General features: G+C 33.6%; 3 protein-coding genes across 9 annotated transcripts; 1 reads left to right on the plus strand and 2 right to left on the minus strand.

Annotated features, from left to right (window-relative positions):
* Positions 1-684: 684 nt before the first annotated feature.
* LOC131664024 (PAN2-PAN3 deadenylation complex subunit PAN3) lies at positions 685-9,704 on the minus strand. Of its 3 annotated transcripts, XM_058934852.1 has the most exons (10): positions 9,671-9,704; positions 9,538-9,602; positions 5,645-6,060; positions 5,291-5,557; positions 4,848-5,214; positions 4,658-4,774; positions 4,341-4,580; positions 3,748-4,030; positions 2,581-2,935; positions 685-2,167 (listed from the first exon to the last, which is right to left on the minus strand). In XM_058934852.1, exons 3-10 carry the CDS (start codon positions 5,720-5,722, stop codon positions 2,039-2,041), a joined length of 1,836 nt encoding a protein of 611 aa, XP_058790835.1. In that variant the 5' UTR covers positions 5,723-6,060; positions 9,538-9,602; positions 9,671-9,704; the 3' UTR covers positions 685-2,038. The 3 variants fall into 3 exon arrangements, with proteins under 3 accessions (XP_058790835.1, XP_058790833.1, XP_058790836.1); XM_058934850.1 differs by lacking the exons at positions 9,538-9,602; positions 9,671-9,704 and adding an exon at positions 6,331-6,500; XM_058934853.1 differs by lacking the exons at positions 9,538-9,602; positions 9,671-9,704 and adding an exon at positions 6,130-6,174.
* Positions 9,554-12,906, plus strand: LOC131664026 (uncharacterized). 5 transcript variants are annotated; one of them, XR_009301904.1, is made up of 7 exons: positions 9,559-9,746; positions 9,829-10,114; positions 10,544-10,674; positions 10,758-11,010; positions 11,400-11,526; positions 12,133-12,328; positions 12,411-12,906. XR_009301904.1 is itself a non-coding variant. In XM_058934861.1 (6 exons), the coding sequence occupies exons 4-6, from the start codon at positions 10,912-10,914 to the stop codon at positions 12,884-12,886; spliced, it is 771 nt and encodes a 256-aa protein (XP_058790844.1). In that variant the 5' UTR covers positions 9,563-9,746; positions 9,829-10,114; positions 10,544-10,685; positions 10,758-10,911; the 3' UTR covers positions 12,887-12,906. The 5 variants fall into 5 exon arrangements, 3 of the variants coding, with proteins under 3 accessions (XP_058790844.1, XP_058790843.1, XP_058790845.1); XM_058934861.1 differs by lacking the exon at positions 11,400-11,526 and having other exon boundaries at positions 9,563-9,746; positions 10,544-10,685; XM_058934860.1 differs by lacking the exon at positions 11,400-11,526 and having other exon boundaries at positions 9,563-9,746.
* LOC131664028 (uncharacterized) lies at positions 11,018-12,126 on the minus strand. The gene is made up of 2 exons (XM_058934863.1): positions 11,682-12,126; positions 11,018-11,600 (listed from the first exon to the last, which is right to left on the minus strand). Exons 1-2 carry the CDS (start codon positions 11,863-11,865, stop codon positions 11,140-11,142), a joined length of 645 nt encoding a protein of 214 aa, XP_058790846.1. The 5' UTR covers positions 11,866-12,126; the 3' UTR covers positions 11,018-11,139.
* Positions 12,907-13,844: the final 938 nt, after the last annotated feature.

A 13,844-nucleotide genomic window follows, 5' to 3' on the forward strand; every position in this document is an offset into this window, starting at 1 on the left:
CTGTAGCAACAGAGTTTTTCGAGATGTCGTTCGCGATTTGTCTTTTGATTGATAGATTGACCGCGTGATCGTGATATACAACAGTTGACGATAATAAGCTCCAACAACAATAATCATTAGTTCCTGGACTCGTAATCAAAGTTGCGGTTGCCGATAAGACTCTAACTACTATGAAAACGTCGTGGGAATTCCGTCAGTTATTTGGCTTTTACGTAATTACACTTGTTTTCAGCTTAAATCGGTGTACAAATCAAACAAAAATTCGTCATGCCTGATATTCTCACGCATAATACTCGTGTATTGCAAGACGCGAAATTAAAATGGAAAAGCTATCGCATGGTACTTGAAGCAAATGGCAATCAACGAATCTCATTTGGATAAACAGCGAATTTAGTTGGAAGAAGAAACACATCGCATGATGATCTAGTAGCTGCAATCAACAGGGGATTCTCGACGAAAATTGTTTTTCCCGCACGTGCAACTACACGCCGAGAGAAGAGAAAATCACACTTCCATTAGCAGACGTGGATACCGTTATTCCGTCTCGTTGATCAAGTTTAAGTCATCAACGACAGTTCCCCTTCGCATGCGAGTTCACCTTTTGGGAACTAACGACGACGACGACGACGGTTACATTCTTGTGTGTTGTGTTACGTATATGTCTTAACTTCTTTTACATTATTTATTAATATTTAGATTTATTTATTTCCGATTTTTCATTCTTTTTTGGTAAAAATATAAATTATACGTAAAAAATATTTATATACATAACTTATCAGCAGACCATTACAGCTGTCGTATAAACGATCATATATCATATTAATCAATTCATACAAATAAATATATTTAAAAAGAAAATATTTTTTTATTTGAAAATTAATTTTGGATTATTAATACTTTTCGAGTGAATTTCAAAGTAGATTATCGACATTATGCGGAAACGTCTTATTCGTTCTTATGTTTTAGTAAGTAAACCTAAATTATAAGCACAACTTATGATACAATATGCCAATTTTAAATAAATACAAATAAATGAGAAAGAGAGTGAGAGAGTAAAAGACATTTTACAGTTCCGTTTTACGTATTGGAGTTATGATTAATCGATTGCCTCGAAATATATTGTTTATTTTCATGAAAGTACTCTGTTTAGTTTTACACTCGGCTTATTTCTACTTTATTAACGGGGGCTCACAGCCAGCTTATTAATTTGTTAAATAAAAAATGAAAGGAGAAGAGACCTCGTTTCAAAAAACTGGACAACATGTCTGTACATATATATGTAAACTTTTTTCAAGATTAAAAATACCAGCTATTTAAGATTGCTTTCAAAAATAAACATTTATTTCAAAATTAATGCTTACGAGCTGTACCTAAAACTTAATGATCATCTATCCTATACACCAAAAATCGTTTGTTAGGTATCAATTTTTTCTTCTTGCTCAAGGTTCGTTTGTGTACAATTTGTCTGTTTTGTTGACTTCATTCGTAATATAGAACAGCATAACGCATTGCCGATGCGCCGTGAATTTGATGCATATCTCAATTTACATCAACACATGATTCTCTTTGTTCATTATTTTGCACATACGTATATTACAATTATTTCATTGTTTTTTTCCAGTCCTTGTAAAACACTAGAACGCATTTAGACACGTAAATAATCCGGCGATCCACCACTTATGAATCCACTATATAACTCTCGCGCTCGTCACTCACACATTCTCGCTCGCTATATAATATCTTTCGTATGTCGATTTTAAATCTTTTTTTCAGATAATTTTTTTTGCTTGTACGTAGCTTCTATGTTTTCATTTTTTATGAAAAAAATTCTTTACAACAAATGCTTTCTAATACAAATTTGAGTTTTTTTTTTCATCTTTTCTCTTTTGTTTATTTTGTTCGTCTCACCTTTATCTTACCACTAGAGTATATGTCCATCGAAGAGCTGACGGTTGCATGGATGTCATTTTATCACATTTGCGGTAAGTGCCGAGAGGCTATATTTGTTTGTTTTATTTTTATTTTCGCCTGCGATCATTTAGACAGCCTCTTGAGCGGAGCCTTTCGTTGCTTGCACCAGCTCGTTGAATGAAGTCTCCAAACAGTGCCGCAGCTCCGCGTAACTTACGATTAATACGGTTTGTTCGTCTCGAGACATTAAACAGATCTAATGAGAATAATAATAGAGGCGTCACATTAATAATTCTCTAATACATGTACTCCTGGAGAAAGTTTTGCATAATTTTCTCATTACGATTTCAGTCGCGAATGTGCAATGGACTCTTATGAAATTTCTAATTTCAATTTTCTCCAATTTAACGTTGTTTCGAATGCAAACTTTGGTCCTAAATCTAAAAACTTCGTTTTGGGTCTGACTCAGATTGAGCAAATTCAATACGTATTTTAAATAGAAAAAGTAAGAGATAGTGAACCTCTAGCTAATTTTTTTAAGTTTAAAATTTTAATACCAACAATGTTATTCCAACAAATAAACGTTTGCTTTTTCTAGCAAATAAAGCCTTGAATCGAATAGCGAAAGTGAATGAGTCTTAGAGGGATTACGAATGAGTAAGACTTTACCTTATCGGGTGCTCCGACATCGAGTTTGTTTAAGCACGAGACGACATGTGCCAAATCTAACCAAGGCCTTCCATCGTCAGTGATTTGATGAAAAACGTAATCTCGGAATAACTTGAGCATATAACGATCGCCAGTCTCAGCCCATTGAGGATCAAGTGCTAATTCGGGACGTTCGATTATGGTGCCCAACTTGACGATGAGCCTGAATAGTCTTCCGTTTTCTAATTCTTTCGTCAACTCATTTTCCAACACGTCCGAGCAGAGTTGCGCTGCATCCAATTGTGTATAGAATCGAGCTCCAATCATTGGCATGAGATCTGTCACGCTTTTTCGTATTTGATTTGATAATAAATACCTGGAAGAAATATTGGAGTTTATGAAATATGTTAAACTTTAATATTTTATGCAAAATATTTTCTTGGATCAAAACCAACTTATTAATTAATTCTAGGGCTATAAAATAACTTAGTTTGGTTGAAGAATATGATTGCTTGAAAAATTTAAATACATTCCGTTTTATTTTTCGTACTTGTAATATTTTCAAAATGTTAACTTAATGATATTATGCAAATGAATAATAGGAAAGCCATCTTTGATAAAGCTTTCAGTCCAGACATATTAGCTAGTTCTTAGCATAAAAGTTGTACAACATTTTTGAAGAATAATGATATCAAATTCTTATAGGAGGTATTTAAAAAGAAACCTAATAATTTTTCAAAACTTTAGAACCTCCAAAAATCAATTGTTTCTTACATTAAGAAACACTTTGCATAAGATGCACCTGGAAAAATGTATATTTTAATAGTTTTTTTATTTACTATTAAAATGAAATATCGCACCTGGAAAATCATTTAATAACTTGTTTTTGAATGTAAAAAAAACATATGAAGATGTTTTTCTTGACTTATATCATAGCACTTTAAGACTAAGTAGATTTATTTGTTTTTATAGACAAGTAGCTAAATGAATTTTATCTATCTGATAACTGAATATGTTCAGTAGATTTTATTGAATAACAACTCACTTTAAATGTAATAATAAAAGATATCAAAATATGCAAGTTTTTCATAAAATCATCATTTTACTTGCAAAGATAATAATTTGTAATTTATCGGAGAAATTGGTAAAAATTTATTCCTGTATAAAATAAAACTTCGAAATACTAACATTATGAGATTCCTTAGATCGTTAGAATAAGAGCGCGCGACGAGCTCGAGTGACGACTGCATGTTGTCTCGATGAACGGCCAAAAGGCTACGGCAGGCAAGCGCCAACACTAACTTGCCAAGAGCAATTAGATCTTCCTGCTGATAGTGTGGCATAAGAGCAAGTGGATTCGTGTGATTATTGTCAAACATAACCACGTCGGGCACCGAAACCCCGCTCAGGCGCAACCGTGTGCGTGAAGTTAACAGTACTTTGGTTGGATCCAAGCATCTGTATGCTAATCCTGAAATTTATGAAATATAAGATTCAATCTAAAGGCCATGTAACGTGCGTTTATTACTACTAGTTGAATCTCATTATTCCACACGATTGTTTACTTTCGTGATCAAGTCAAATTATTTCATAGTTTATTGATTAAAGCCTTTGCTTCAAAATAATTCGTTTTGAAATGGAAAGTTTCAATTTTTCAGGTTATCTTGACTAAAAACAGAATATTTACACTTGGAATACTCTACTTTGGAGTACAAATTTTGAGATATCTCAGCCTTGATAAGAAATATAGTTGTGCCAAGATGAATCAAATGCATAATTACCAGCAGCGTGAATTACGCGAAGAGCTGCTGTAAGTTGAATAATGTAGCTCCAAATGATGCTTTCTGGTAGCATACTATTGTGTTGGTGCCTGAGCATTGTGTTCTTTGTATGACTATATGGTCTTGGAGCATTTGGATCTGATGAAAATGGATCTGAGTAACCATTCAGCTCACTTGGTGAAAAATGTTTATTCAACAATGACTCTGAGCCAGGATGAAAGTCATATACAAATATGATAGCTGTAAACAAATAAAAACATAGACTTTAATATCTCCAATTTTAGTAAGAACAAAAAAAATAATTTTAATTTTCTTACAACTGTCCCCAAATGCTTTGGTAGTAAAAACTTCTTTTAGTTGAACAAGATTTGTATGTATCAACTTTTTCCACATGTCAACGAGAACCATACATTTGGTGTTTGGTAATCTGAATTCTACAAATAAATCATAATTTTTAAGACATCCTCCAAATCTCATAGCAATTAAAAATTTGTAAAAGTTACTAACCATGAACTCGACGAATGCAGTATTTTATTCCATTTTTAATATTTGTAGCCTTGTATGTGGATGTTTGATAGCCCAGCACAGATGAAACATGCTTTTGTAAGATTTCCAATGGTACCAGATCATGATAATTTTCCACTTCATTGGGTAAATCTGGATATTGTGCTGGGTCTGGTACTGCTAGTGCAAGAGCATTCTTTTGTAAAATTTCCATTCGTAAAGTTTCATTAATAAAGAAACTTGGATGTTGTGTAGGGCTAGAAGTTTCTGTGCCATTACAGTTTCCTTTTGTAGGTTTCACAGGATGTTGAAGATAAGATGGTGTTCCAGGATAGACATAAGCTAGTGGAGGAGGATCTGGACTGCCAACCTGAAATTGAAGATCGATATAAGTTTCTAATAGTATTATAATTGAACATACTATCACTAGCTGTCATTTCACTCACAATCTCAACTCCCTCTTCAACAGTAGGTTGAATATTAGGATTAACAACAGGATTTTGAACATAATAATAAGTTGTGCCACCAACGTTTTCTTGGGGAGTATGATAGGTGTTATTATAAGCATGTGGAGCTGCATTATTGCTATTAACAAGTTGACGTCCAGGAATATACTCTGGAGCCACGGCTACTTTCTTTGACGGATCCAAGGACAAATTTGACAACTGCTTAGTTACATTTGAAGTGTGTGCTCCTCCAACAGACTGGCGATTCTAAATGAATATCCAACAATTACAAACTTAAAAATGTAAGGAAAAAAATACATCAAGAAGAACAAGAAAACAAGAAAAGTACATTACCATGTAAGTGGCAAGTTTAGATTCCATGGGAACGCCATTATGCTGGTGAGGATAAGCGACGTACATCGAAGGGTCCATAGCTCTCGGCGTCGAGCATCGACCGCAAAGACGAGTGAAAATCTTCGCAAAAACAACACGCCGAAAGAGAGAGAGAGGCAGAGAGAGAGGCAAAGAGAGACAGCAAGAGAGTGAGACGGGGCCAGACAGAGATCGCGAGATCGAGAGTGAGCGAGAGAGGTGCAACAATTTGCCTAGGCACTTTGTCTATCGCTCATAGTCAACAATCAATCGGTCGCAGCTATGTCCACATTACGCACACCCGTCGTAGTTACGTGGTCGTTGTTCGATGTGAAAACAGTCAGCAAGGTATGTTGGTTGGCGGGCACATCCCCTGGGGCGCTACATCCTTGGTTCACCTACGTCAGAAGAAAAACAGTGATAGGGGGAAGGACGCGGCGGTGAGCTTTTGTGGCGTCGCTACAAACTCGACAGAGAGATAGACTGCTGCTGCTGCCTGCTGCTAGGTACTGGCGGAAAGCGGAGAGAGAGAGACAGAAGGAGAGAAGAGAGGGGGACGACGAAGCGCATATATAAAGAAACACATAGAGGATGCGCCGTTCTCTCTCTCTTTCTGCGCCACCGACGTACAGCCAATTTATATCTTATACGCATTTGCACACACTTACCACTTTCGGATAGGCGCTTTTGCGAGTCGACTGATCTTTGGATAGGTGCGAACTCACACTGATTGGATTGCACGACTGCTGGATTTAGCAGTGATGAGAGAGGTAAAGAGCGGGTGATTGGGAGAAAGGGAGGGAGAAACGACTAGAAAACGATTTTCCACGCAGGCGCGGCGGACAAAGGATACCTAATGGGCATTGGGCTAGTACTGCGAGCGAAAACTGAACAGCTGCAAACGCCGCCAGAGCTCGACGGAGCCAATGTTTTCTTTTCTGCGACGAGTCAGCTGATTTATTGACGAATCACTCTGTCGGTGAACCCATTTTTTGGAAAATCAGAAGTTCATACTTGTTTCCTAAATTGACAAAAAATGAACAATATTTGTATACCTAAATTCAGTTAAGAATTAACTAATTATTTGAATTTTCAATTCTACAGATTTTGTAATGCAACAATTGAATTTAGAATTTAAAAGTAATATAACGTCGATCTAGATTCTGTTAAATTAAATTATTTACTTTTCAACCTATCCAAAAAAAACTGTATAATATATAACACTGAAAATATAAATACATAAGCAGAGTAAGACTGTATTGAGACATTGCAGGCTTTTTTAAAACATAAAGAAAAATTATTTTCTTTGCTTTGCCCACATCACCCATACACAAAAAGTAAATATATTGACTTTCCATTACATTATCATTAAATGGAGAGTTATGTTTTAGAATAACATTGAATGACATGATTTCTTTAGTAACAGCTGTTGTATCTTTATTAATTTCATTCAGAATTTGTTTAAATTGCAATGAATTCATAAGTATGTTATTCAATTTAATTAAATCGGATCTTTTATTTCTTATATTACAATAAATAAATCAATACTCTCTTTACACTTACTTACTTTTACACCATCTGGTAATAAAATAATAATAAATTCATGAAATTTTGCAAAATTAAGTACATCTGATTTCAAGGCATAAGTATGTACATTAACCTTCTATTTGTTTTTGTTACTATCACTCTACAGTAATAAGAGTTGATAGCACAAGATGCTTTATTTGGAAATAACGACTTGTAGCAAGACCTACTTATAGTACAATTTATATTTTTTATTAGTTGAAATCCTTATATTCTCTAGGCTCGTACAAAAGATATTGAGTAGTTGTATCAAGTTTATTGAAATTATAGTACATGATGTCTTATATATACCAAAGTCCTTCAAAATTTGATGTACAATTAATGTTAAGGTCAAGTATTTCTATTTGGATTGTATTTAGTATATTCTATTTTATATACAATGTTATTTTTCATCAAATTAATAGCTTCCTCGAAAGCAGCTGTATTGTCACCATTCTAAAACGTTAAGAAACATTTTAAAACAATCATTGTTTTACAAAATAAACACTGTATTTACATTACCATTTTGTAAAAACTGTGTGTCTACTTCAATAATTTGTAATATCAATTTGTTAACTGTTTGCCGATGGTTAAATTTGGTATAGAAAAAAAAATTAAACTAGTGTATGAACAAATTACGTAACATACAAAAAATTAATTTGTTTCCGGCTTCAATCCTTGTTAAACTTAAATATCCCGTACTCTCCCCCACTACCTAATTTTCCTTCAGTTGCTATTGAACGAGACTATATACATATATATGTGTACATATGGAGACTGCATGCGTAGTGCATACACTAAAGCGGCCCGGCCGGTGTGCACTGTCAAGTGTAGAGCCATCTAAAGCCAATTACCTAGACTTTGAACTGGCGCGTAATTTAAAATAAAGAAATCGATTATTATTAATCATAAATATTGCTATTATTAATTGTTTTTTGAAAAGCTAAATTATACACACATACACACACACTTAAATAACTACGAAATTTCATAATAGCTATATTATATTTATAATTAATAGCTTAACTAATTTCTTTATTACAAAATACCCGTCCTCCTAAACAATCAGTGCACATTGCACAAATCGCCCTAAATCCCCACAACTTCACTTTGAATGTATCAGAATCATTCTGTACACAATTACTTGCTGATATTATTACTAAAGCGTAGTTTTAGAATATTAAATGAAAATTGACAGTGGCGTTCCCAGCGACCAGCAATGAAACACCAAGTTAGAAGAGGAGAGTTTTAAAAAGATGTGTCCAAATTTCAGTCAGATAATCTCTGAAAATGTTTGTTAGCCAAAGGCAGGAAGATGGGACAGGTAAAGAGCCTTCATGAGTATAGATGAGAACGAGTAGTGTTGTACTGGTGGGAAAGCTATTGACGGGGTAAAAGGTCATTTAGAGTACTTGCTTTGTTATGATGAATGCAAATGAAAAACTGAATTATTTCAGAATTCTTAATTATAGATGTCAAGTTATTAAAAAAATCCACCGAACAAGTCCTCTTATATTAAGAAGACACTGCAGTAATGTAGAATAAGTCTTTAATGATAAGAAAATTCCTCTTATAACAATATGATTTTTTTGTTATATAAGAGAAACTCTTTTTGGGACTATTTTGAGATAAAAATTTGCAAAAGAAATTTTTTAGTGGGCAGTTTTTCATAAAAAATTAATGTATTTAAGGACTTGAAAAGTAGAAAATTACCCGATCGAACATGTCGATTTCGGTCGACCAGCTGTTGCGAGCTCAGGTAGATCGATTATAAAATATTAATACATTGCTTCTCTTACATGAAAAATAGAAAAGATAGGACGAATGGAAAAGATGATTAAAATAATATCTGTCTGGTGGTGTTCACTATACTTAAGGGTAGAAAGGAGCAGGCGATTGACAGCCTTCAGGAGTAAATGATAGCGAGTACTGTACAATTGTGTGGGTAAAGTTTTAACCAACAGTAATATTACTTTAAATAACTGTAGTAATGTTGAGAAATTAATCGCAAAAAATTTTTTTTTTATATATTTATATACGAATTAAGGGAGACGGCGTTTTGAGCAATAAAATTTGTTGCGAGTGTCGCGATTTCGAACGACCCCCCGTTGCGAACTCAGGTAGAACATTCATTTTTGTGCACTTTGTAGGGCTATTCTAATTCTAATAAGTTATATAGTTAGTTCAGCTTTTGTCGTTACCCTGCTATTATGACAAGTATTTCTCTTTCCCCTCAGCAGACACCTACCACGGAGAGTGTACATCCAGTCAGATCCGTATGTATGATATGACATCCACTCTTCACTAATTACCTCTTAGGGTCTGTCTCCATAGGGCCTGTCCGAGCCGGCCGAGATTTTTTATGGGCACGCCATCTCTATAATTTCGTGTTCAATGGCGAGTTTCATAATGAATGCGAGAAACGCATCTATGGAGTGGCAGTACCCGTGGTTTGAAGTTTCCTGTCTGGCTGTCTCTATGCTCTGGCTATCCTCCATGTTCCTGCTCCAATTTTCATTCGGTAAGTTCGTAATTAATAATAATTCGTAACTAATTCCTACTTTTATTTTCATAAAATTGCAAGTTTCATAATCCCTTTTTAGAGTCATATGCACGAAGAGTTAGGCTTTCGAAATCCGTCAACTGTCAAATGACAAGTAGTAGCAGCAGCAGCAGTAGTAGTTGTAGTAGCAGTAGTAGCTGAAGGCAGGTGGTAGGTGAGAGAATCACAATGGCAGCCGAAATCAAGCCCGCGCCCGGGATGAACCAGGACAAGTTCAGCTCCAAGAAGCCTATACTTCTGTCGAAGCTCGAGGGTTGCAATGACGACGTCAATGCCGCCGTTATCATTCCCAGGGTTGACGGCGTCATCAGCGTCTGCGACGACAGGTCAGACTCACTTTTCTATTGTGTTTGCAATGCTTCTGATACTCGATGCATATCTATATGATGTATATACGATTAATTTATTTACATCGCATGCTTCTAGCTCGACTCTTATTGGACTCATTGTTTATAATGCAAATAGCAATCGTACAGTCACTTGCATCTTTTGTTAGACTTTTTTCAGACTATTTTTTGCATTGTACATATTTTTTACTCCTATTTTTTCATGTAATATATAATTTAATTAAATTATAGGTAAAACAGCAAGCTTTTTGTTATAAGTAAATAATAATTGTATGACACCTGAACAATCTTTCTTTATCTGCAAGTTCCTAGATAGGATGATTCAGACTGATTGCTTTATCTATCTGGCCTTTAAGCAATGTTTTGCTGTATTTTAGTTATGAATAAATTTTCTAATTACTATTGCAGAACTGTCAGAGTTTGGTTGAAACGTGACTCAGGACAATACTGGCCAAGCGTATGCATGTACATGGTTGCAGCACCAACCTCTCTTGATTTTTGTCCTGAAACCAGACAGCTGTTTGTTGGATTAGATAATGGTAGTATAAATGTATTTATCAAGATCAAATTCATTTATAATTTTTTCAAAAATTGTGAATCAAACGAATTTTTGGTTTTGTAGGAGTTTTTATTGGAAAGCGATTACAATCGTATGACAGCCATTCGAGAATACATGGCTCATCAAGCAAGAGTTGCTGCAGTAGTTTTTTCTTTGAGCTGTGAATGGGTACTTAGTATAGGTAGAGACAAATTGTTCCAGTTCCACAGTACTGAAAATGGAAAGGATCACATCAAATAATATGTTCAATAATCCAAAAGGTAACGTCTACAAAAAGTTGCTGTACCACATGCATGGAACATACACCTACAACATGGTGAGCATTATTAAAAATTTATAATAAAAAAACCTTTTGTTTTTCATAGTATATATATATATATATATTTATATGTAAACAATGAAATAACAAAACTATAAGAATTAAAGGTTATAAATGCACGTTTTTTTATTCAATATTTTTCTTAAATTCTACAATGTACAAAATTATTTCCTTCGTACATTGGTATTTTCTTGATTCTGGTATTTTACTGTAACCAGATGCAATTAATTTTAAAAATGGTTCAATTTCTGGCATTCGATCAGTCGTGGTAGTTGCTACATTATTTTGTATTATTTTCATCAATTTTACGCTTTCATCAATGGTTTTTTGTAAGTCATCGCCATCATCTACTTTTCGTTTCCGACAAAATTTATTGGTGATTTCAGATTTTGTTATAAACTCCACGTCGTCTGAAGAAATTTGTAGTTCATGACTCAGATATGGATCAAGCCAACTCATCTCATTATACAATTCCCAGGTCACTTCGGGTTTTCTTTCTGATCCAGATGGCTGGTATTTGCGTTTTTTTGCTTTTTCTCCTTTGAATTTTTTTACTAAATAGAACCATCTCGCTTCAATCTCTTTTTCTATTATTGATTAATGAATATTATATATACATATATATATTTTTTTATTTAAAATAAAGATTTATAGTGTATGAATTTCACCTGTAATGTGCACTTCGTATAGTTGATAAATCGCTTGGGAAATAGTTTCGAAAACTTGTGTTCGTTGCGATCTAAATTCAGTATAATATTTGTCATTCGACTTATCGTAAATAAAATTGTTTGGTTTCACCATTTGTATGATAACTTCATCAAGTAGTATATCTTTTTCAGTGTTTCCACTCATTTTTTATTTATGGCAAATTCAATCGAAGAACTATTGTCAATTTGAGGTTATCGGAACTGCTTTGCTACGCATTTAATTTTGAATAAGGATATACATCCATTTTCACCTCGTACAACGTACATTGAGTGTTGTGCTACACCTGAATTTGAGGTTATCCGACCTGCTTTGCTGCACATTCATTTTCATAAATATCTAAAATTAAAACTAATGTATTTGTTACTAAATACTTAAAACTAATATACCATTTGTTTTTTTGTTTTTTTCAAGTTTCTACACAATATGGAGGAGTCTTTTGGAAGAAATATAAATCTCGATAAAAAAATTTGTGTTTATTTGAAAAATTATTCATGTTTGTATGATAAAACACATGAAAACTATTATTTAATAAAAGTCAAAGATAAGGCTTTCAATGAAATAGCTGCTAAAATTAATTCTGACAAAGAGTTAAATGTCCTATTGACTGGTAAGTTATCATTTATATTATTATAGTATTTTTTTATATACAGAGAGTGAAAATACATTAACTGCATTTACTTTTGTTTTAGGTGCTATTGTAAGAAAGGAATGGGAAAATATAAGAAGGACTTTTGTTAGAAAATTTAACAAACCTCATTTAAGCAAGTACTACTTATACAATGAACTTCAATTTCTCATCCCTCACGTCATGAAAAAATACCAGTGTTTGGGATCAACAGAAAGTGATGAGCCGTCAACATCAAAAACTCAAGATATTGAAGTATGTAGTGAAAAGAATGATAAAATCATTCCACCAGTAAGCCAATGTTACTTTAATAAGAAAACTCATCTCGAAGAATTAGAAATGAAAGTTTTAAAAAATACAAGTACAGCTATGGAAAATATAAACATTTTAATGAAGGATAGTGATAATGAAGAGATTAAAGATAATTTTGTACTATGTATACAGCAAAGTTTGCAGTATGTCCCATCAACCCATGTGTTGGAATGTGTTAATGGGATATTAACTATTATGGATAAGTTTATGATATCTAATGAAGAATAAATATTAAAAATAAAGACTAACTGCTCTTATTTCTTTAATATATTTATTTTCTCAACTCATTTATATTGATTATTAGTAGTTTCATGTTTGAAAGATCCTGACATAAACCGTATTACAATATAAAAAAATATTTAAATATTATAAAGAACGTATATAATAAAAACGATTAATTTTTCTTTAAAAAACCATTCAATTCAGAATAAGTTATATTTATTAGTTACTATTTGGAAAACCTTTAACTATACACCTTTACAAAAAAGATAAATCTGAATGGCATTTACACGCATATGAACTTCTCCACCTCCTTGAGGATAATATCCTTTTCTTATAAACATCAAGCTCAAAGTTTCCACCAAATCTGTTCAACAGAGGTCTAAAAACATACTTAAATACTCTATATGAGGGCCAAAAGGTACATTAGTTCCTCCTTTGAGAATATAAGTTGCTGCCCTAGATGAAAATAGAGCACAAGGTAAAGTAACTTGAATGAGCAAACCAATACATCCAGCTGTTCTGGTGTCTACTATAAATTCTTGTTTTTTATTAAGAAAGGTCTCTTGGTATGAAAGTTAAGCAGGTTGAGCCTATTGCAGCTCCATGCACTTCAGCGTTACACATTTCTTTTAAAAATTTGACTCCTTCAAGATGCTGAGCTGACAAACCTGGTTTTGGACGACCTGCTCTTATGTTGCTAATCTCAATAGGAATTTTATAGAGTGCACTCAAACATAATGAAATTCGTAGCACTTGACCTCCTCCTTCACCGAGACTACCGTCGAGTTTTATTATTTTAATGATTGATTACATTCAGGTGAGTTGGCCACAGACTGCGGTATCAATTGCTTTGATGCAAAGACCATCTATTTATTGTAGCATTATTTGATATGCGATTATCGTCCTCAATCGTGCCCAGGACTACATGTGCTTCCTCTAATTGTATTAATTTCTTGCATTATCT

This window comes from Phymastichus coffea, unplaced genomic scaffold, assembly GCF_024137745.1.
Source record: "Phymastichus coffea isolate CEN01 unplaced genomic scaffold, Cenicafe_Pcof_1.1 PCOF00039, whole genome shotgun sequence".
NCBI lineage: Eukaryota > Metazoa > Arthropoda > Insecta > Hymenoptera > Eulophidae > Phymastichus > Phymastichus coffea.